The following is a 24,422-nucleotide window of genomic DNA, read 5'->3' on the forward strand; positions in this document are numbered from 1 at the left end:
TTAACACAAAAAACCATAATCCAGTTACAACTTAATTCTAAAACATTTGTAGAGTGCATGTGTGGGAGTTTGACCTTGGTCTGCTTTTCCCAGTATAGAAGGGGGTTGGATATCTATTTTCCTTCCAGCAGGTCTGCTGAAGTCTAGTTATCACATTCTGCTGATGTTTAATGCTCCCCTATGCAAGCAATGTTTTAGCTGCCCCTTAGCCACTAAGATCAAGTTCAAAATCCTCTTCAGCCCAGTCTGGCAGCTGAAGCTTCCTAGGCTTCATCTGACAGGCTGTGTATTGCCTTTAAAATTTGCTAATGAAGGTGACAGAGGGGCATATTTTTGAGGATATCAGTCACCATTTAGAAATAATTTGCTATCTGTATAGGCATGTTAGGAAAAGATTTTTATTTTTCAGAAAAGTTGATTGCATTTCTCTAAACCACAACTATTAAAGCAGTGTGTTGCATGATTCTAGCACTCAATTTGTCGTGACAGAGGGAGGGGAAAATTATACCACATGAGAACCTAGCAAATTAAAATGGGTGTGTCCTGAAAATTTTAGAGGGAACTAGTTTCTAAAATATTTACTAATTACGTTAATTACATCCTCTTTCTGTACAGGAAGCATCAAGATGATTATATGGAGAGGGGAGGAGGAAGAAAGGGTGTTAAGCTAGCCCACAAACAGACCATTAACTTCTTCCTTTTGCTCCTGTGAAATCTATGCTCTATACAGATTAAAGATGCAAAATGGAAAAAAAAAAGACTAAAGAAATTGAATTCCACATTCATGGACAGAGCACTCAGCTGAAGTCTCCAAAATCAGTGGAGCTCGTGGAATCATCTATTTTGCCATGGTGTTGCCCTGGAAATGAATCTAGTATTCTTGATGATAATGCAGCTTATATGTTACCCAGCCCTGGCACCAACTTCTTCTGTATAATATTATTAGGGGTATATAAAAGCACTCGTCATTTTTCCACAACTCAGGACAGGAAATGAAACAGTAACAAACTGGCTGTTTTAATACCATATAGTTCCATGCTCAACCAGTAGCTTAATCTTCTGATAGATGTGAAATACTCCTCAGTGAGACAGCGTGTCATGCACTGACAATGAAAGTTAAAAAATTTAGGGTTTTTTCCCCCTCATTCTTAAAGAAATTACTCCCTGCCTTTTTCTGTATATGAGTGCTTTGCAGAGTGACTTATTAAGAGAATTTCACTGAAAAACTGAACTAAAGGGATTGTGGATGTTGAAAAAAAGACAAACAAAAATCAATTTATTGAAGTTACAGACGTTATTACATAAGGTTTGGACTTTATTCCAGATTTTGGGAGTTTGAAACTGGGCTGCCTTTTTTTGTACTGCTGAAATTATTGTAGGAGATGAAGCAACGCATCTCTAGACAGGAGGCAGAGGCTTTACCAAGGGCTGAGTCAAAGGTTGCCCTCACAAGGTAATTGATTGTTAATCTGTGACTGGATACCTACTTGGAATAACAATAACATTGGTCTAAAGAGCAGCAGTCCTTTGTATGGACATAGGCAATTTAATACTGGAAAATAAAAGGGTGATGTTGCTTTTGCAGCACAATGACACCAAATTAGAATTTTAGCAGAAAAGGCTTACAGTTTGACCAGCTCTTCTAAATTAGGACACATTAGTTTTCAAGAGAAAGATGAGTACCTAGTATGAAGGCACAAAGATTAGTCTTAAATTTTTTATTTTTTTTTCTTTTGGCTCATAAGTCTCATGAAAAGGGCAGATTTCAGGAAAGTAGAAGTGTTCAGAGCACTGATTATTTCATAAATGCTTCTAGTGGAAGAATAAGTCTACTCTATGCCATGTAAGTCTACTGTATGCCATTGCATTTCTGATCTTGCCAAGAGGATATAATAACGTAAGGCATCCTTGAACCACGTCAGTGTCACTGTGTCTTGTGGCTTCTTTCCAGATTCAGTTCAGGAAGATTTCGGACTGAAAGAGATTGAACCTGGATAGTTCAGGGCTTGCCCCATCTCCTGGATTTGATCTCGCAGAGACTGAATTTCTAGCTGCTGCATTTCTATAATGTTTTCACCTTCCATCTCTGGATTCAACCTCAGGACAGCTGGGCTGGACAGAGGTTCACTGGAGGGAGCTAGAAGATAAAATAGAGAGGGCATAGTACAGAAACAAATGTCCAGCTCATACAGTTCTTTGACATGAATGAGGGAAAGTATCTTTCAGGGCTAAAGGAGTAGATCTAAATAGTAAGAATCTGTAGGATTTAGCAGCTTCTACAAGTAACGTTAAAATAAAAGAGGTACCACCAGGTAGGCAAGCTAGAATGAAACACAGACAGTAACAAAACTGTTCACCATGGGCAAAAAGGGCTTCTGCCACAAATACTAATAATATGGAAAATATACAGGAACTATTCACCTGTGTCTTGAACTGCCTTTTTGTTCTTGTATAATTTCAGTGCTGACTGGAGATCGTGCACATGCGCGTTGGCCACGCTCAGCTCTTGCCGCAAGTCATTAATTTCCTTAATCAGACTCACATTTTCCTGCCAAGACAACATGCTGTCTAAGGAAAAGCACAGGTACTATCTGGCTGAGCAATATGTATCTTCAAATCTTTGAGAAAGACACTGGACAGTATAGAATCAGTATCACAAGCAGAAGCGATCAGGAGAGTACACAACATTTCAGGTAAGACCATAGTAGATGTGGAACAGAACATGACAGTATTCAAACCACATTAGCTCAAAAAACTAATATTTGTTTTGCTTTTCTGACTGCAGCTGCACTCCAAGGTATCATCTTCCTTGCCAATTCCAAAGGGAAGCTCAGGGGCTTCCTAAATTGATCAAATTAATTCAGAATTAATGCGAAGAATTCCCATCTCTCCCTCCAGCGTGTATTATTTTGCTTTTCATTTGTCACTATGTATTTGTTCACTTAAATTATCTTTATCTCCTTGAAATTATTCAAAGCCCTCTTCATTAGTTCTGAGACACATCACTTTTCCAAATTCCTTCCAAATTATTAGGAAATATATAAAATATGTGGAGACTTGAGATACCTACTGGTAATATGCTGTTATAAGGAAAAGTTAGCAATGTATTCATCTTTCATTTTTTTAGTCATTTTTCAGCTCATAAAAGTTGAATCCTGTAATTTTTTAGTAGCCTACAGTGAAGTGTCTTGCTGAAGGAGCTGTGAAAGTGCCAGTAAATGTAATTTACCCATTGTTGCAACAGGTTCAAAAACTTCAGCAAAACCAGTATGGGTTAATACTGGTGAAGGATGATAACACTGCTGCTCATGATTTAGAAACAGAAGCACCATTAACTAAACATTTCTTTTTTGTATTCAAGAGAGTGAAGTGCAATTGTTTATTTACCTCTCACAAGGACAGTGGAATACATTTATACATCAATAACTAGGCCAAATGTTAAACAGCTGCCATCATACTTGAACCAAAAATAGCAATTATTTCAGCTACCGGTGGTGGTTTTTTTAGAACTTTAAGAACACAGTGGCAATATTTAAAAAGATAGATGGCAAAGAGTCATGTTTAGAGTACCTCACAATACCAGTCTCAAGCAGTAGGGAACCCAGTAAAGCAACAGGAGGTAAGAACAAGGATGAATGAAATATTTCCATGAAACAAATGTCTTCAAATCTTTATTTTATTTTTGTTTTAATAATAACTTTCGTTGATAGAAATAATTATGTTGCCACAAAAGATTGTGCAAAGCATATGACTCAGTTCCTTCGAGTATATTTATAAAAGTGTTGGCACCACACCGCTGCAGGCTGGTCAGTAGCGAAGCAAAAAGCTCACTGCACCTCTCAGTATGTGACTGCACTCAAGGAGTTCGAGTTGGCAACAACAGCTCGGGGCACGTGTGTGGCAAGATTATCAAGACTTCACACTGAGGCAAGTACAGCAGCTGTGTTTTAGTTTCTCCTCAGCTGAAAATCACTGACTGGAGGAAGAGTGGGGGATTCATTAAGATCTGAACTTGTTGGGCAAGAAGAGTTGCTCTTGCAGTGGTTATGTTGGACTATAAATGAAGCAGGAGTTGGTGTGGTCAGGCAGCTCTGGAACTGTAATATTTTGTTGAGTCTGACTTGTCTAATTCAAGCCTTTAAATAAAGATGAAATTTTACTCTATGCATTTATTCCAGAGCTTGATCCTGAACGAACACATGAAGAGGGTAACTTCCAATAATCAGTCAAGGTAATTTTCTTTTGACCAGCTTCCAGGATTGGGTCATAGCATTTCCCTCTAGGTGTACTTTAGTCACGAGCACCTTCGTATGTTCAGTCCAAGTGATTACCTGCTGCTGGCAAATGAAGACCTTGCTTTTGGTCTATCAGAAAATATAATACAAAGTATCTTGTATGAAGCAATCTAGGCTATGTAGAAATGTCTTGTTTGGTTTGCTTGGTGCTAAAAGGCTGTTGGTTGACACTGATAATATTTTCCTGAGGAAAATATTCTCCAGAGAGATTAGCCTTTAATTCAATATTTGCATTCTGACAGAAAGCTTGAACTGCAATGTAACATCAAGAATGGATTAAAATAAATGTTCATGGGAAAATTCACTGTCATGGAATAGTGTGGCAAAGAACCAATTGTTTCAGAAAAGGGACTGATCCAGTGCGTGGATGGTGAGGCCGTCAGGTACAATGACATGTCATATGGATGCAAGCTACAGTCTAGGAAGTTCCTACAGTGCTGACTGTCAGAAACAGGTAGGACATATAGAAAATTTCATCCTATATGGGCTTCAGTTTAAGCAGCACTATTTCAAGGTTATTCAGTGTCTCTGTTTTTACGTATCCAAAGAAGCCATTACAAAGACAGAAGGCTGGAGGAAAAACTAATAGTTCAATAACAGGCAACTTGTCAACTGGTAAGAATAATTAAAATTATCTTGACAGTTCTAATCATCTGTTGCAGCAGTCACTAGTGGAGTGTACCTATGAATAATCTCTCAAAGAGGAGGGCATAGCTCTGAAAATGTAAGCGCAACTGAGGAATAATAGACATACAGAGCTAGAAGGCTGTCAAGATGTCATTTGCTTTTTCAAAGCAAATCCTCACAGGAGTTTGTCTAAACTAGTCTTAAAAGCCCCTGTGAAAGACTGGAAGGCCATGATAATTCCTGCTGGCTGTAAAATCTCATTAATCTACTGGACTTCAGAGAACTACTTTTTCTTTGAAGAAACCAGGCTGGTTAGAATCTTTGATATCTTCATCTTCCAGATGTTTTATTAATTTGGTTTTAATCGTCATTTCATGTTAGGCTTACTGATCCAAGACATCAAGTATTATCATTATGAACACCATCTGTCACCCTATTCCAGTAAGGAAATTCTTCTGGTTATTTTCTGAACCCATCTCCTTTTGTGCCAAAGGAAACATCTAACTCACAGAAAGAGTAAAAAAAAAAAAATTAAAATAGTGTCAGGAAAGAAGATTGCTGCTGCCTAACCCTGAAGAAGCAAATTATGAATAAATAGCAAACAACAGATGACTTAGGAGGGGACTGAGATTTAATGATCCTGAGGAAGCATAATAAAGGAACAATGCAGAAAGGGCTACTGAGGGGAAAAGGAAATGCTGACTGAGCAGAAGGAGATCATGTTAAGAGGAGACTAGAAAAGCTGTCCTCCTAGGATGTCTGGTGTGGGGCTCTAGGTCCTCCCACTCCAGATGAAAACAAATTGGATCTTTGACCCCAGCAGTCACGAGTTTACTTTGCTCTGTAAGAAACAAGTGCTCTGAGCAAGAGATCTTAGTACAAATAGACATATTCCCCACGTATTTCTGAACTTCCTTGAAAATTTCGGATGTGTAAAGCAGAAAGTTCTTCTGAATTCACATCAGTATGCATCGGACTATGTGGGCAAAGAAGGATTTTTTCCTTTTCTTCCTCCAAAATTACTTCCTAAACATTACTACATAGCAGATACAGCTTGACACCCAAACAAAGGCAAATTGACTATGATGGCAATTAAAAATACTGTTTGAAATAAAAAAAAGAGCGCATTATTTCCTTTAAAACATCCATGCAACAGAAATTCCCTATCTCCTTTTAGGGAGTGGGAGATAAACAAAAGTATCCACAAAACAGCAGCCATTTCTGACTTCAGAGATCTTGCTCTTTTTGTTCACAAAAGTTATTGGAAGCACATGGAAAATATAGTAATTTCTGGCAAGAAAGCCAACCAAAAGGACTATTCTTAGGACTATTTCAAAGTCCTAAGAAACCACAACAGTAAGGTTACTAAAGACTCACTTGTGCAACCACTTCCTTTGCTCCCCCTCCATACCACAAGGAAAAGGCTTATTACCTGGATGACACGCATGTAAGCAGTGTCGTGCATTTCCTTATCCTTCACCACCTTCTTCCTTAAAACTGCCAAATTCCTCTCGTTAGTCTCTTGCTGTTTCTTGTACTGCTGCTGCAAATCTGCATCTTCTGCTTGAGCCCCCACCTGAGAGGGCACAGCATGTTGCCTCAGTAATTACATTACCAGACAAAGTCATGGGCAAGGAGAAGGCAAAGGTCCTGACTCACCATGTCTGATTGATGCACATACTTGGTGTAGAGTTCACGGATACTATCTTTCAGTTTTCTAGAATCGTTAATGAAGCTCACACAATTATGAAGATCTGACTTAAATCGTTTGATGAGGGTTTCCATATCTTGCTTCTGCAAGAATGATGTAGTCACATTCTTATTTGGTTCATCAGAACACTCCATCGTGCAATTTTCTAGAAAGTCTAGTGGAACTGGTGAAAACTCTAATACACTTTCTTCCACTTTATTTAAAAAAATTAATTAAAATCACTGGGAATGTCGAACAGCAGTAATAGATTTTAGAAGTAATAATAAGCCAAGATACTTCCATTAGGTAATATCAGTGCCAGCCTCCAAAGATGACATCTGAAAAACAGTGGCTCATTGTGCTATTGCCCACTGTCCTTTCCCAAACACAGAATCACAGAATACACTGAGTTGGAAGAGACCCACCAGGATCATTGAGTCCAACTCAGCACTGCAGAGGACATCTCCAGAAGCTACATGATGTGCCTGAGAGCATTGTCCAAATGCTGTCCTACCTTCTTATTTAGAAACAACACAACAACAGTTAAGAAGAAAAGGCAAGGGACAAAACACATCAGACACATGCACAGCTTGCTGATTTCACATCAAGATTGCCTTCTTATTCTCTCTTGGTTTCTGCTAGGCCTCTCTACCTGCTTCCTCACTCATGCACTGCCTGCTAAGCTCCTCCACCTTCACCTGCAGTCCCTTTTCCTCCCTCATGTCTGATACGTTGTCAAACAAGGGGTCCTTGACTCCTCCATTAATGAGGTCTTCTTTCACGTCATCCTACTAAAGCCTAGGTGGTAGCCTACATGCTGCTCCTGTTTAGGCCAAGTGTTCCAGATTTCAGGCTTGGGCAGGACATGCAGTTCAGCATTTGCCTCACTATCCTGTTAAACTCAGGACAATATGTGTTGACACATAAATAACTGGATTTTTAAAAAATACGAACGCTCTAAGCTGGCTGCAGGCTTGGAAGTTTTGTGTCTTTGTCCCCACTGACCAGAGAGTCTCTTGATCCTTGGACACAGGACCCTTGAAGTAACTGTTTGCTCAGATTAATGCTTCACCAGTGTTCTGTCCCCACAATGCCATTCTGTGGGACCTGCATGGTGGGGGTACCCCATACCTTTTCCATCTCCCTGTGCACCTCGCGAGCAGTTGCCTTCTGTTTCTGTTGCAGTTGTGTGATGTTCAGCTTCAGCTCTATGCTCTCCTTGCGGAATTGTTCCAGCTCCTCCTCCATCTGAAAGAAAGCAGGAGGAGGAAATCAGGGTTAAAGGGAGACGTGAAAAAACAACACATAACAGGAAAACCACAGACTGGAAATACAGATTTGAGGGAATAGGTCCCCCTTCAGGTTGAATGACAACACGAGAAACGTCAATTTTTTTAACAACACTGCCCTCTGTCAGAATATACAGAAACGACACCAATGAATGTGCAACTCCCTGGTGAATCACATTAATTTAAATTATGTGATACCCCTTAAACTCCTCGAGCTGAACGGGAGATCTACCATTCCATTTGAATAAAAATGGATGAGGTGGAAATAGACAGTTAATACTGGAAAGTGTAAGAGCAACAATAACTAGAACTTGATACTGAAAAGAAACAAATGGATTGAAAACTGATTGAAAACATGCAGTACACACAGGAAAAAAACAATTATGGCACAAGATGATGACCTGAAAAGACAACAGGGATTTCATATTTATAGTCTGAAGTACATACAAATTGTTCATTAGTCTGCATTTTATTTAAATGTCTATGTCACCATAGTGCTAGTTTGGCTTAGCTAAGGATACATCTATGCAGAGATCACAGTAAGTTTCTATCATAAATACGTTCCCTCAATGAATTTGCTGCATACTAAGTATGACTACGTTCAAATTTCCCATATATCAACTGATGAATATAATTTGTCCATGTACCTAACCTCTAGCAGAGTTATGTTTGCATAAATCTGAAACATTTCTGAGAGAAGACATTTACTCTCTTCTACCAGCTGAATAAAAGCAGTGTTTTGCAAATGCTATAGGGCACATGGAGGGCAACCGCATAAGGATAAGATCTATTTTTAAGAAAAACCTAGAATTACATGCAGGAACTTCAATGTTGATCACTGGTAGCATGTGATAGAAAGTTAAATAGCTATTGTGTACAGATATTTTTATTAACTGGATGGATATTGAATCAATGCTGTATATCCTTGAAAGAAGTCAAGGAACAGCCAGGGTGGAATCTTTCACGGACTTGTTGGGTCTTCTTTGTATTTAGACAACAGTCTTAGTAACAGAGGCCAAGTGAGAGTGTTACTCACCTCACTGATCTGTTTCTTCATTGTCTCAATATCATTTTCACGTGACTCTATTTGCGACTTAAACTCCTCTATTCCGTAATTCAGTACAAACTTGAAATTTTGCAGTTCCTGATTTTTCATTTTTAGATCATATATATGCTTCTCCTGGAAGAAATGGGTATAGAGATCTGAATCAGACCCAGCACTCTCTAGATCCCTAGGACAAGGCACAAATATGGAAGAGGCAAAATCAACAGTCACAGATCTTGTGGAAGATTGAACTCCAGCTGCAAATCTACAGGTTAGGTGGAAGGGGGCAAATAATGCTGAGCCATCTGGAGATCCCAGGACAGGGCATGAGAAAGTCAACATCCTGAACTTGAGCTCCCCAAGAAAAGCTTAGAATACCAACTAAAAACCAAAATACCAAACTGGAGATCACAAATTCCTTAAGTTGAAACCGAGTTTCCAGTTATGTGATATTATCAAAACAAATACTATTAAAATAAATATCTAATTAAGGGAGGTGATTTTGACTCATCCAATTGTCCACTTCCTCACCTTCTCTAGGATAGTTTCAGTTCTCTCTTTAATATCTGTCTTTAGTGCCACGATGTCCTTTTCCAGTGATGTAATGACGTCTTGCAGTTTCTGCTGTTCCAGTCTCATTTCCTCAATATCCCTGTTTCGGTCCTTGAGCTCTTTCTGTAGGCTGTCCAACTAGAGAGACAAACTAGTAAGAACTTAACAGTCTCCAAAAGCTGTGCACAACTTGGCCATCCTATTCTGCAGGATACCTTACAGACAGTGTGGGATAAAGGATATCAAAGTAAGATATGATGAAGGAGCAGTGCATCACTTAAGTGCCTCCAACTCAAAAGAAGGTTGAGTATCCATTTTTCCTTTTTCTGTATATTCTGACAAGGATACCTACTGCACCAGAAGGAACAAAGGAAATTGCATCCAGCAGCAAGAAGGGTATGGATTTATGGATACCATAATATCCATACAAGCATCAGCTGCAGATAACACTCAATCCACAGATTATCCTTATAAGGTGAATGCAATACATCTCTAAAGATGGAGGACTGGAAGGGTGTCCAGTTCATAGCTCTTGGGCGCCCTCAAAATCCCTGCCTCAGTACTAAGATCTGCAAAGCCAAGAAAGTTGGAACCAGTGAATGGTGCTGGACAAACTATAAGGACACATGAAGAAATCCCTGAGGCCTAAAAGACAAAGAAACTAAAGACAGTACCATGATAGGAGAGGGTATGAGAAGAACCTCTCTGTCTCTGGAGAAAATGAAAAAGAAAAAATGTCCCTCTAACATCCTTAGGCAAATGTAATACCCAGACAATAAAAGAGGTAAAACATTTTATGCCTCCTCAAAAATCCCAGTAAAACCAAAAAAAAAAGATGATACAAACAAACCACAGGGATTATTGCATTGAATGAAGCAGTATAAGTATTTTACTAATAAAGCAAAGTATTCAATGTTAGAAAAATTAAAAGTTCATTTCTTCCCTGTCATAGGATGAACAATATTATTTATAGTTTAAAACTATGTAGATCAGAGAAAGTGTACTAATAAAAACATATCTCCTTTATCATCTATTTCTAATCATATCAGCAATACAATCAGCAGAGAGCTTCTTCTTTTGCCCAAATACTCTAAACATTCAAACTAACCTAAGAATGGGCTACCGTTCTCATATGAAATGCCACATATTTACAGACTAGATTAATGGACTAAATTGACATGCCATTAATCATATTCAGTCCTCAGTTATAGGTCTTCTTGTGCAGGTCTGATATAGCACAGAATAAAAGATACCCTTTTATTCATGACTCCTATTTCTCCTTTCAGTTGTATGTTGGACTCCTTTTCTTCCAAGAGCTCTCTCTCATACTTGTCTTTGAGTTCCAAGATTTCTTTGTCTCCCTCTTCATAAATTTGTATCTCCATTTCTTCATGTGCTTCAATCTGCTTCCTCATATTCTTCTTTGCCTGCAGTTAAGGAAAACAAACATCAGAGAAGGCAAGAGTAAGAGACCAGTAGAGAAGAGAAGTAAAAGGTTATTTGTAATTGTGTTTCTCCTAGGAGAATTTCTATTCAGTGGAATATTCAATAACAGCAATATCATCTAAGATAACTTTTCAGTGGATTAAAGTAATTTTAGAAACTGATTACATACACATTGAGGTTTGTTTTTACTTATTTTTAAAAATAATTCTTAAGACTTGAAAGCTTCAAGTTAGGAACCTGGCCCAAATACTAACATAAGCAAACTTGTTCTGGCTCCAGAAATCACAAACCAGTGTTACTTAGGATCTTTTAAAATTGCTGTTTCTGATGCATCATGACCAATAAGCACTCAAGTTTGCTTCAGTCTCTGTATGCCTCTCTTCCTACATGCTTTTCAAATTGGTACTGCAACACATGGCTGCAAACCATAACGGTGATTGGATTTTCTGACTCTAAATATTTAAGTATCAGTTATCTGCCTGCTTTTTGTCAAGCCAAGTCTTTGACCTCAGTGTGCAGGAGTTTTTTAAGTACTCAGGATATTTATCTTTGTTCCCCAAAGTATGCAGATAAGAACCTCAAGGACTCAGGAATGTAATTCACCATTTTCAAAATGTTATTTTTTCACTAGAACAACATGATTGAATCTTTCTCTCTTCAATTACTGTAAATGTATCATCTAAGTCACATTAATAAACAGGAATTCTAGGATGTAGGAGAAATGGAGATGAAGCTGAGAAAGCCCAAGGATATTAATCCTAGCAAGTTACTCATGGTATGAAACCCTGAAAAGTTGGTAACTCACCTGTGTCTTCCTTATTACTATTCCACCTGTCAAAATATTTTCCCATGGTTACAGGCAGATTAGGATTTGCAAGGAAGATGCCAACCTCTCCTGTCCTAGGGAACATTTTATCACAGTTGAAGATAAACTTGTTCAACAAATCAAACTGCAAATCAAGCTTCCTACCTCTTCCAGCAGAACAGATTTATGTTTAAGTTTTTTCTCATAATATTCTTTGAGCTCCGCCACAGCCCTGGTTTTGCTTTCCTCCAAACTGTGCAATTGTTTCTCGTATTCCTCCTCCATCTTCTGGGATTTCACCTGAAGCTCCTGGTATTTCTCATTTTCTACTGAGATTTTCTGATGACTGTCAGATTCTGTTAACAGGAAATATATGGATTGGATAAAACTAATAGAAAATAGGAGTGGATCCTACCCTTCTGCAGCTATCTGCCTTATTATTTACTGCCTTTTTGGCAGCTGGTTGCAATAAATTACAGGTAGAAGTATTTCATCACTTTCTTCTTCAGATGTATAGGGGCTTTAGCCTCTGTAGCCATGCAAAACTGACAACTAATCTAGGCATTTCCTTGGGATGACAACCATGGCAGAGCTGTATAAGCTCAACTGCTAAAGAGTGTGAGTAGGCAATGGACTCATTTATGGGGGGACTCCTTGGTACTAATTTGCAGTATTTTTATCTTGATTACAAATCTGGAGTCCAGGTATTTCCAGGTTGTGTGCAACTCCTTGCTGAATTGAATGACTGCACTGTTCTTGCACAGTAAACGGCGCATAAAATAAATGAAGAAATTACTAATCTCAAGAACCAAACCTCTAAGATACAGGGCCCATGTGCATGTTCTCACCATGGGCACGTCTATGGTGCAGTTTAGACAACCATTTGGTCTGCACCAAATACCTACATGACATACATCCATTTTTCTTTATACCTCTACTCTAGTAATCCCTCCCTGTCACATCATTTGCTATCAATAAAGCATTTCCCCCAGTTTCTAGTTACAAACAGTTGTTATAGTCTAACCTAGCCGTTGCACCTCCCTGGCCTGTTTATCCATCAGCTCAGACAGTTTAACCTGGTGTTGTAGCTCCTGTTTTTCTTTCTCTTCCTCTAAAATCTGGGATAAATTAAAAAAAAAAAAAAGAAAATACATTTTAACTTGAAATTAGACAAAGCAATGTCCAAATCGTTTCTGCTCTTGTGAGGAATACATACGCAACAGAAATGTGTTTGAAACCTCTCACCAAAATTAAGGTGCCATGTGTCACTAAAACAAGTTTTCCCACATATTAGTTTGTTTTGACAAGGAAAGCTAAGGAAAGCTAAGGAAAAGCAGCGAACAGGGTTCATATAATACAAGGTACTGATCCTAATCTAAAAATAAAAGTTTGTAAGCTGCCAAAGCCTCCCCTCCATGTATCTCCGCTTGAGGAGAATTTGCAGTTCCATAAATCATTGTCCAGATATTAAAGTTCAAGCTGCTTCCTGTCTCACTTGAAGCAACTTGGAGGTCCTAAAATGCTGGCATTTGCATAGTATGACATAAACCTAAGCAAGAGTGAATTTTAAATGTCATTTGCTTGGAATGTCAGCCTGCCACTACCAATTACCTAATCTTCTAAAAAAGCACAAAGAACTGGAGCAAAAAAACCAGCAGAGAAATTTCCCAGAGATGCTAGGAGTTGTACCATAGTTACAATATTTTCACTTTCTTCTTGTGACAACTGCATGGGTCCTGCATAAGCAGAAATATTCCATTTGCCTGATGGATACAACCAAAGTTGTAAAGTCTAAAGCTGCCATTCAGTTTAATCTTAACATGTACTGATACTTGGACAGGAAGTACAACTTGCCTGCCTACAGAACTTTTAGTCACCTTCAAAGGCATTTGTTTGCAAGCCTATAATCAAGAAGTCAAAAGAATTTTCAGTGTAGCTGAGATTATTATAACTTTATAGCCAAGCACTACTTATCAAAAGACCTGAAGAACCGCAGAAAAAAACCCAGCAGAGATTAAACAGAGGTAGAAGAATCCACAAGAATTTAAATGGCTTTCTTGTACAAGGTTAGGCTCTACAAAAGAGAGGAAAAATAGAAAGGTTAAAAAAAAATCACAATGAGACAAGCCAAAGAGTCTGAAAAAATACTTGAAGAAAACATTAAAATGAATAATTAAACCTCCTAAATATATATATATATCAAGAGCCTACTAGAACAATTGTAGGGCCAAAAGACAAGAGGGGTATAAAAAGAGCACTTGATAATTACAAACCTGTAAAATACAACTAAGAAGTAACTTGGCAAGTTTTCATACTGAACTTCTGTATGTGGAGTCAAACACAAATATTGCTTGAAGGGACAATGCACAACTCGACAAAATAAGTGGTAAAAAATCACCAGAACAGGACAATATTCACCCAAAAGCTCAAAAAGAACATGAGTTTAGCAGGATTGAATCATGTGATATATAATCCCTTACTTCAGGTTGTTTTACTGCTAGAGAAATTACTACTGGATCCTTGCCTTCTACATCTAAGAGAAGTCCAGAAGTATAACAAATTACAGGTCAGAAATCCAATGTGTGCACCAGACAGATGGACAGAATAGCATTATCAGAGACAGATAAATAAGACACTGGGAAGAATTATCATAGCCTTTGCTTTTCAGGGGTGTCCTGCTTCATGACCACAAAGAAATCAATAAGCACATGAGCAGAAGACATCTGGGAATATATTTTACTTTTATTTTCAAAAAACATACAAGAAACCTCAGCAGATGTTCTTAAAAATCTCAGCAGACAGGACATAAAGAAGGCAGCATTAATAAGAATAATTGTTATATCCTGCAGCAGCTGCAACCTTATATGGAAAGCAGCTTTTAAGGCACAGTGCCATTTCTACTACTGATCCTCCATCTCAGGCAGTATTTATTGTGTTGGTTTTATGTGAAGATACTTACAAGCTACCTAGGAGAACTCTTGCATCCCCTATAAGATACTTGACTCAAAGGTAGTTTCATGCTTTATAAATATCAAGAACATCTTAAACTGGAATGATTTCAGATGCTGTATGGCATTTCTACATATGTTATGCAAGCTTGAATTCAACTCTTCAGTGAAAGATTTCTTAGTATTTGGTTCTGCAATATGAATCATACCTGGTATTTAGTTTTAAGGGAGTCTATTTCCTGAGTGAATTTCTCTTCCAATACTTTTATTTTTCCTTCACAGTACATGTCCTTGAGACGTAGCTCATAATCACTTTCTGTCTGCAGATCTCTCACACAAATCTGCAGGTCTTGTATAGCTTGACTCTGTTAGGACATGGATGAGAAAACAGTTTTAAGAGAGAGAATATTTGCCATTAGCAACAGCTTGTTAAGGATGTTTTATTTACATGCATATATTTATGAACAGTCTTCACAGAGAATCTTCAGAGAGATGACCAAGAAGTTCTAGAAGTAAAGTTCCCTGCTGTCTTACAAGATGGTTTATAGAAATGCATCTTCTGACTTCTCCACTCCATTAAAAGAGTTTTCAAGAAATTGGGGAAACTACTAGAGAAAAATCTAAAACTTTCTCCATACTTTCTGCTTGTACAATGCTGTTTGCAGATTGACAAGCCAGTGCAGCAACTTGCTGTAACCTCTTTGACCAAAGCCATGCAAGCCATATAGGACTGGCAGGTAACAAGCATCATGCAAATGCAATTCACAGAAATCCTATGGTTTATGTTCACAAGTTGCTTCTCCTACCTTCTCGTCTATATCTGATCTCATGATCAACACTTCCTCAGCATACTCAAGCTCCGTTTCTTTCACTCTCCCACCTTCCTTATCATGCACTTTCCAGATAAATATACAGCCATCCTCTGAGGCAGTCAGTAGAAACTGGTCATCACTTGTTACTGTCATCTTACAAGGAAGAGACAACAAATAATAGATGAGACATGGAAGAATGGAGACACGGTTTTATTTTATCCCGCATTTTTCTCTCCTCCACATATTCTCTTCATTTCTACCCCAGAAAGTCAACAGTGGAAATAATAACACAGTCCCACTACCAACATTTTGATTATGTCTCTTGCTCCTGTTCGACCCCGGTTGAAGCAACAAAGGGAAGGGAAAGAATATGTGTAGACACTGGATCTGCTTCTGGTCTCAAAGCCATAGGAAGATTTTTAAAAACCTGAAACAGAGAAAACCTTCTAGACAATTATAGCACAGGGAGACAATTTATATGACAATTTTTATGACAATTTCAAAGGTCCCTAGTGTTTTTCTTTGAAAAGTTGTGTGAACAACAGATGGCTAAATGTCTTCTTTTGAATCTACAACTAAGCTCACCAAGAACTATGTAGTAGTAACTGCTGTCACCCCCTCCAGACCTCCTGTGGCTGCCTGATCCAGCACAGAGTACCCGGGAGCTAATAAGCTTGCAACTGAGGCAAAAGTAGAGTTACAGTAACTGAAATTCCTATTCTAATGTTGGACTGTGCAAGGATAAGTCAAGGTGCTGTAGTTGACAGTGATACTTAAGATACCAAAATTATGATCAGTTTTAACAACACAGAACATGTGGCTTCCTGGAGAATGGGGACCTACCTTTCAGTCATTTGGCAGCAGTACTGGCTCACTAGAGAAGTCTCAGCTGTCTGGAAATGGGCAAATGTGATGCCCCTCTACAAGCAAAAGTGGTGCAGTCACCATCCCTGGAGATATTTAAGAGATGTGTAGATGCGGTGCTTGAGGACATGGTTTACTGTGGACCTGGCAGTGCTGGGATAACAGTCCCACTTCATGACCTAAAAGCTCTTTTCCAACCTAAACAATTCTTTCACAAAATTACCTTCCTCTTTTCGGAAGGAGCTGTATCAAAGTTCTCCATCCAATATGCCATGTTTTGTAATCTGGTGCAAGCCACGTTTTAGCCAACAGCTTATTCTCTGACATATCTAGACACAGAACTCCTATGAAAGCTGCAATATTCATTCTCGGTGTGCAGACCCAGCCTTAATTTTAACATATTATGCTATGAATTGAGAAGGAGAATCATCCCTAAAGGAGCTGTGTGCAGCTAGGACCACAGGGAAAAGAAAGAACTCTGTGCTACCTTTGTAACAGCACCTGCATGGGCCTGGTACTCTTTGAAATCCTTCTTCAGAGTTAAGGGGTACTTCATAGCTCGAATTGTCCCCAGGGATGTACCAACAAATATCAGGCGCCCAGAACGAGAGACAGCGACAGTCGTATAAACAACGTCGTCAGCAGGCACTTCGTGCTGGATCTGAAACATAAACCAGCAGCACAAACCACCACACAAAACCCTCTTGTTACAGGAAGTGTTTGATTATGTATTGTTATACCTCTGCCTGCAGCACATAATGCAGTTAAAAGAATCTATATGCCTATAGAAGTATAGCCTGAACAGTAATTAGTATTAAGTTTTATACATTTAAAAAAATTATTTTAGATTTTAAAAGAAATTTAGATATAAAATCTCTATATTTGTTATAGTTACCAGTATTAAAATTTCAAGGCAAGCTGATGTGTGATCTAAAAGATATAATGGATATCACAAGCAATTTACTACTTTTCTGGAAAAAAATGCATGTAGATACAGTGGTCAATGTGATACACTTATATTTCAGCAGGATAGTTAGTTTGTAAGGTGGATTAGAAGATTTCCAGGTAAATCCAAATAAAATTACAAAAATATATAACTACAACAAAATCTCAGGTTTCGTTGTAAAGGACATAAGAACACAAAAGTGTCAGTAAATATCACAGCTTACAAAACCAGACCAATTCCTATTTACCAAATGGATGCTAAGGAAAACAAAGTACCAGTACCCTCCCCAGAGAATGTAGCAAAATCCTAGAGTGTTTGTTAGCTCACCGAAGACTCTGAAATTTCTTTGAGAGTTTGATCAGATCCAACAGCAAAGATAATTTTGGCATCATAAGTCAGGGAAATACTGCTGTAGATGCAGGTCTTGAGCACACACTCGGACTCCTTTTTACCTGTCAACAAATTCCACCCATATACAGCACCATGTGAATCACAGGAGACTAATTTAGTGTCATCTGCACTCCATTTAATTGCGTGTACCTGTTAAAAGCAAAACACACCAAGGAGCTTGATGTGTATATTACAGACATACAGCATGGAGTCATTGTGCTGGTAAAGCCACAACAACTTCAAAGTCTTACGGAAAAACCTCTAGATGTTTCTCGACCAATTCTATTTTAGCACTAGGAAAAAACCAAACCCAGTAAGAACTACCTTATGAACACACTATCAGGAAAAAGTTAATTTCAATACGGAGTAGTAGTTTTTTTTTTACTGGGATATTTTATTTTGTTCAGTCAGCTGCCAATCGTTCACCTCCAATCTAAGGACAGACTTTTCAGATGTATCTAGTGCATGAACATTTTGCCTTCTGACCAATGAAAACTGAGTTTTCTATTTTTGCTTTTACTTTTTGGGGCCATCCCAAGATCCAAAATTGTACTTTACCTCTTCAAAATGCATCTTATCAACAGTTAATACATTAATAAGTTGTACTGTATAAGATTTGTTTACTGACCTTCCCAGTATGTCCTTTCAGATTAGTAACGTTCTCAAAGGTGATGCTGGAATAAATTTGAATCACATTTCCATTAACTGCAGCAAAAAGATGGCCTCCGTTACTGAAGGAGCACTGCAAATAGAACATAACCACCCATTACTGTAGATGGAATGGATAAAAACATTCATGCATTGAATTTCAATTACATCTTTTAATATCAGATTGTTGCAGGAAAAGAAAACTCCATGACATAATTAGCCACTTACAGTTTTCTTAATCAATGCTTTCCCCTGTAAAATCCGCTTCTTGAGTATTTCTGAGCAAATTATCCCTTCTGCTGCTTCCCAAGTCCACACTTACACATCAGCCTCTGGGTCTGTTCTCCAACAGTCAGAATCAATTTCTCTAAGCTTTGATATAGGACATCATATATCCTACTAGGGTGTTTGGAGAAGTTTTTATTTTCTGTCATGTTCTTCACCACTCTGCTACCCACAACTCCCCAATTTCATTTTTGCACTTCTTACCTCTCTACACTTTTTCACAGGAAACTCCTTGAAAACATGCATGTCCTCATACAGCACACTTATAAATCGCAGTTTGTCAGAAAACCCAACCAAACAGAAAAGGCCAGTGGGATGAAGTGATACTGTGTATGCTTCCTCCTGATATTCCTTACACAGCTCCAAAGTGCTGAAAGATAAAACCATTGAGCAGTATGGAATAGGACAAACTCCCCACTGCACACTTGACAGGATATTATCTGGCCTAGCAAGGACACCTGGAGCTAAAATCTAACTCTGCCTTGTTCTTGAGGAAGTTTGTTGTTATTCAGATAAGTAATGATCGCAGAAATGTTACAGGAAACAAAAGCAAATTTGACTTTTTGGTTCACAGAGAAGGTGTAGAAGGTGCAAGAGCAAATCCTTGCGTACTGTAATATAATGAAGAAGGTAAATGAATTGCTGATTGCAATACTACACAAGCATCTCTTGAGATTTGTTCTTCACTCCAAGGAACCTCAAGAGCTGGGGTAATTTTGCTTAAGAACTATGCCTAAGAAGCAGGATATGGGACAACAGTATCTTAAGACAAAGCTGAATGAAACTTTCCTGAAAAGTATTTTTCAAAACCACAAGAAGTCTGACACAAAAACAGCTTAATAGAAAAGGCTTTGTGTTCTTTTGGCGCCAGTTTTAAAGGCACTGCATATTCACGCCCCTCAAATCATGTCAGTAATACCATTTACATCCCACATCACACAAGAATTTTACCAGGACAACACTCTCATTCATATGAGATTGCTGTTGCTGCCTCCTAAATACAATATACAAAAAAGCAAGAGGTAATAACAAATACAAACAACTCTTTACTTCCTCTTGTAATTCCAGATGCGGACAGATCTATCCAGGGAACACGTAGCAAGAATGGGCTTCCAAATACACATGTCCAGACCAGTGATTGAATTAGAATGCAATGGGAAATTCATATATGCAAAATAAGATGTCTTCTCCTGAGAAGGAATGAGAGCATTAAGAAATCACAAATATTTCATTGCAAGCAGTAAGTCAGATTAAAAAAAAAATCTAACATGGTTTTTGCATGCATTGTAGAATTCATGTGAGGGAACCACTTAATCTTTTCACTGCACTGGTCTGAACATAACAATGCTAAAAACCTAACAATGTTAGTTTTAAGTTTGTAATTAATAATCAACAAAAGTGATGCAGGGCAGAGTAGTGAGAGCAGGACACAACTGTAGGTATATTTTAAAAGGCAAGTTAGATAAATAAATAAAACTGGACCTGCAAGAATTCAGTTAATACCTTCTGGTCATGCAGGTATTTTTAAAAAAGTCAGGTGCTGAGTGATAGAAAACTTCACAATGAACTTTACCTACCACACGCTGGAAGTGAAGCACCAATAAAATTTTAGGCTGCATATAGAAATAGGATCCCTAACTACAACCCCTCTTTCTGTAAAAGTCTTTCTTTATGCCTGTACACAGGTTAGGTACTCAATTCTGTATATTTCATGATAATTCATTTTTCACTTGTCTTTGTATTATTTAATTCCTTCAGAGTAGGGAAGGTTTTTCATTATGTTTGTATTTCACAGAGAGTTTTCAATTCTAGCTAGGACTTCAATGGCTACCATTTTAGAATCAAATGAGATTCCTTCCCATGGCTGTTCCAGCTTTATCACTGCAATCAAGTTTCTGCGTATTACAGTGGAGCACAGACCACAAGTTACATTGAGGATATCTCAGTTAAAGCCTTAGTGAAGTGGTTCAGCAGTACCATAAATGATCTAAAGTGTCCTGTATCATTCTTCTGAATGGCATCAGGTACTCACAGGGAGGGCTACAGGAATACTGCCCTCAGGGAAGATCACTGAGAACTTCATATCTTGAGCTTTAAGGGTCCATTTGAAGGATTTAATGAGAATGCATCACAGAAAAAAACACTGACTAGCCTGTATCATTACAATACTGGACATGAAAGCTGTGGAATGTGACTGAACTGCACTTACCCTTGTAAGTTTGGTGGAGAACATAGCAAACATGTAGAGCTGATTTTTATTTGTGCTAACGACCATCGTTTCTTCAGAGGGGCTGAAGCATATACATGTAATATCCTGTCTGCCTGACTTCTTTGGCTCGGTGCTGAACCGGTCCTGAGGAAGCTGCACAAGAAAGGCATCCTATGGGCTGTGCCAAGTTTCTGTGTTTTGGTAGCAGGCATGCACACACACGAACTTTTGTTGTAATGCTCCTCTAATAAGCACATACATAATATCAGCAAGACAACTTGGATATTTAATAGCATATAACTACTGCAAGGCAGGGGAATAGAGGACAAGAGGACAAGCTAACAGTACCTATAACATTACAGCTGAAATAACGTATCAGGAGACATTTCAGCAGTAATCTGAAACACTGCACTAAGCAAGAATTAAAATGGTAGAAAAACATCAAGAAAAAACTAGCAAATGCCAGAATGAGATCTGCATAAAAATTATGATTTCAGAAAAACAGTTCTTTGTAGTGTATCATTAAGGTAGATAAGGCTTATTACAGGGTCTCATGTGTAGGGAAGATGTGACCTTTTAGAATGAGAGTATGAAGTCTTGACCAGCTCATTGGAATGAAATGTTTTTATCCAGAGATTTCAGTAGGTCAATGCATAGAGTTTGCTACAGAACAGTTAGAAGGATTATTTAAGAGTGCATGGGTCTCATTACAGCTCTAATAAATACCTGAGGGGAGAAAAGCTTCTTCTTGGAAAAAAACAAGCAGCCAAGTTCTTCAAAACTCACGTAAACTACCTCTTAGTCCCAAAAGTCTCCACAAATAAAAGTTTCTTAGTTTTTCCTGAAGTTTAGCAGCCTCAAAGCACATTTTATACGTGGGAAGGGAACATATAGAGCTACCTTGCAAAAGGTCATCCGGCACTGACTTTCAGTGTGACCTTGGACAACTCTTTTTGACATCTCCAGCACAGTTAGCTAATCCTTACAATGCAATTTAGCAGAGTGCTAAAAATTATTATTAATAACTGAATCAGAAACACTCACAGTTCTCTGAACAGGGCTCTGCTGCATAATTGCTTATAAAAGCTTTTTTCCTCCTTACCCAGACTTCTTGACTCTCCATGTAGACCTCCTTTTCCTCGGTCTTCTCAAACAGAAGAACAACTCCTGGGCTAGGTGAACATGCAAAGCCTTTGGAATATGCTGCAACTGCCAATATTTGAGGCAAAGAATGCTGTTGTAAACCATTATCTTCAAAGGCCAGTCCACTAGAAACACCAGAAATGCAATTAGGAAAGGCATAAAGACTTAAAAATAAAGAAGCACAAATCAAAAAATGCTAAGCATCAATTGACTTCACAAGCTGGACAAGAAGGAGGTAACTAATCTGCAGGCAAAAGCATAGAACTATTACTAATAATATTTAACAGATTTACCTCTCATATTCTTTTGTTGTTGTATCTTCTAGTTCCCTGGGTGGTTTTCTGTACTCCAAACTCGTCTTCCAGTGCAGCTCTCCAGTTTCAAACAAGCTAAGTTTGCCTGTGTCAGTGCCACATATAACTTCCTCCTCAGACAGCCAGGCATGGCACAAGTAGTTTTCTGGCTCTCCCCTTTGTAAATTCATCTGCTTTAAAAGTCCTTCACTGTACTTGAAAAGTTTAAAAAAGCCATTTCCAGTGATACAAACCTGGGTATTGTCTTGAGGATTAAAGCTCACCTATGGAACAAAAGAGAGAGGAAGTGTTTTTTCCAACTATGTTCACAAATAAAAAAATATTATACCTGTTCTGAAGACTTTCTATACCAGATACAGGAAAACTAGCAAGGGAGGATGGTTCATACAAACATACAAGAACACCAAGGACAGTAAGAATTAGCCACCATAACTACATACTGCAGTTCTCCCCCTTTCAAAAGTTTGTCTAGCCAAATTACAAAAGTAAGGCCAAAATACCTCTTTACTACTGATTAGCATTTTTTTTTTTTTCCAGTAGCAAGCTTCCTGAAAACTGGGACCATTTGTTTTCAGAAGACCAGGAATAAGTTCTGTATTCCTGTATTTCAGGCTAACAGTATGCACATGAATTCATGTAATTAGGTGTTTATTTGTGAAAATGATGGAACAGCCATCACAATACTCAACACGAAGGATAGGAGAGGTGGTTGAAGTAATTTTTTATGTTTAATGGGACTTTAGATAGCCAGAGTCTTGACACTCCCTTCACTTTAGGAACTGAGCTCATGAATTCAGTAGTTCAGCCAACCTCTGCTTGTACCTGTACCCCAGAAAAAATGGCAGCTGGAGTTCAACCAACACACGTACTGAAAGCATCCAACCTCCCTACATGAAGGAATCTAAAAAGGGGCACTCAAAGCTGGATGCAGAAATCATTTGTGTGCCATCAGCCTGCTCCTAGCCACTCCTGTCCTCCGATCTGAATACAGAAGACTGCAGGAGGGAGAAGGCGCACTGAGAGCTTTCAAGAAGTGTGTTACAACAACTGAGCACAGCCCATACATTTAGTGTGTGCTTTTGCAGGGACACGAGGGACACATTGCACGCTCACTGGCCTGTTGTACTGGCCCTGTAACATAGATCTCACATGATATAAGAGGATCTCATGTGATAAACAGATACAGACATGAGAATGTCCATTATGGGTCAATGCAAAACTTTAGCCTAGTGTCCCACTGCTGAGGGAGGCCAACAGCAGATGTCAGGAAGGGTCAGAGAAACTGTACGAAATCTAGTGTGGAGCCCTCTCTTCCTCTTGCCGTGGATAGAAGCCATGTGGCCACGGGAAAATGCACTGTGCACATGTCCTGAAGGATGAACGGGTGTCCAGCCTCACACCCGCTACTTGTTGAACTAAAGTTTGATCGTTTTATCCATCTTTTCGAAAAGTGAAGTATACTCCCGAAGAACGGGAGCGTTAATAAGGAGCCGCAGAGACGCTGGCACAGCTCGGGTTTGGAGGTTTTGGAAGCAGGCGGAGCCGGAGCCGTTTACCTGGCAGGGGCCGGAGCCCGCGGCCTGGACGCGGACGGCCGCCGCCAGCTGCTGCTTCTCCCAGAGCCAGCAGGCGAGGTGCCCCTCGGGGGGAGCCGTGGCGGCCGCCAGGAGCCGGCTGTCGGGGGAGAAGGCGAGGGACACGGTCTGCCGCTCCGGCAGCTCGTCGGCGGCCAGCACCTTCCGCCGCCGCGCCCGCTCCGCCGTCAGCTCATAGACCGCCAGCACCGGCTGCGCCCCCGCCGCCTCCGACACCGCCAGGAACCGCCGGTTGGGGCTGACGGCCAGCGCCTGCACGCCCCGGCTCCTCTCCGTGCCTGCGGGGAGCAGAGCGGTCAGGGCGGGCCGGAGTCGGGACCGGGACGGGGGTTAGGGTCGGGACCGGGGTCGGTGCCACCTGGGATGAAGTTGTGCCACTTGTGTTCGAGGTGAAGCCGCAGGCAGCCCGCCCCCGCGGCGTGCAGCACCACCTGCTCCTCCAGGAAGCACACACCGCCGGCCACCCGCGGCCGGCAGCCGAACACGGCCACGGGCAGCACGGCCGCCCCCGCCATGCTC

General features: G+C 39.4%; 1 protein-coding gene across 1 annotated transcript; it reads right to left on the minus strand.

The window, feature by feature from the left end:
* Positions 1-1,314: 1,314 nt before the first annotated feature.
* On the minus strand, positions 1,315-24,418 carry CFAP57 (cilia and flagella associated protein 57). The gene is given in 23 exon segments (XM_040073061.2): positions 1,315-1,993; positions 1,995-2,137; positions 2,422-2,548; positions 6,355-6,498; positions 6,582-6,716; positions 7,744-7,860; positions 8,938-9,081; positions 9,478-9,636; positions 10,752-10,925; positions 11,915-12,105; positions 12,774-12,867; positions 14,907-15,062; positions 15,504-15,662; positions 16,861-17,034; positions 17,647-17,859; positions 18,338-18,451; positions 18,847-19,012; positions 19,693-19,832; positions 20,852-21,004; positions 21,954-22,158; positions 22,288-22,571; positions 23,865-24,181; positions 24,262-24,418. Coding segments are annotated over 23 exon segments (3,735 nt in total). The 3' UTR covers positions 1,315-1,924.
* Between the last annotated feature and the right edge of the window lie 4 nt (positions 24,419-24,422).

This window comes from Hirundo rustica, chromosome 9 (genome assembly GCF_015227805.2).
Source record: "Hirundo rustica isolate bHirRus1 chromosome 9, bHirRus1.pri.v3, whole genome shotgun sequence".
Lineage (NCBI taxonomy): Eukaryota > Metazoa > Chordata > Aves > Passeriformes > Hirundinidae > Hirundo > Hirundo rustica.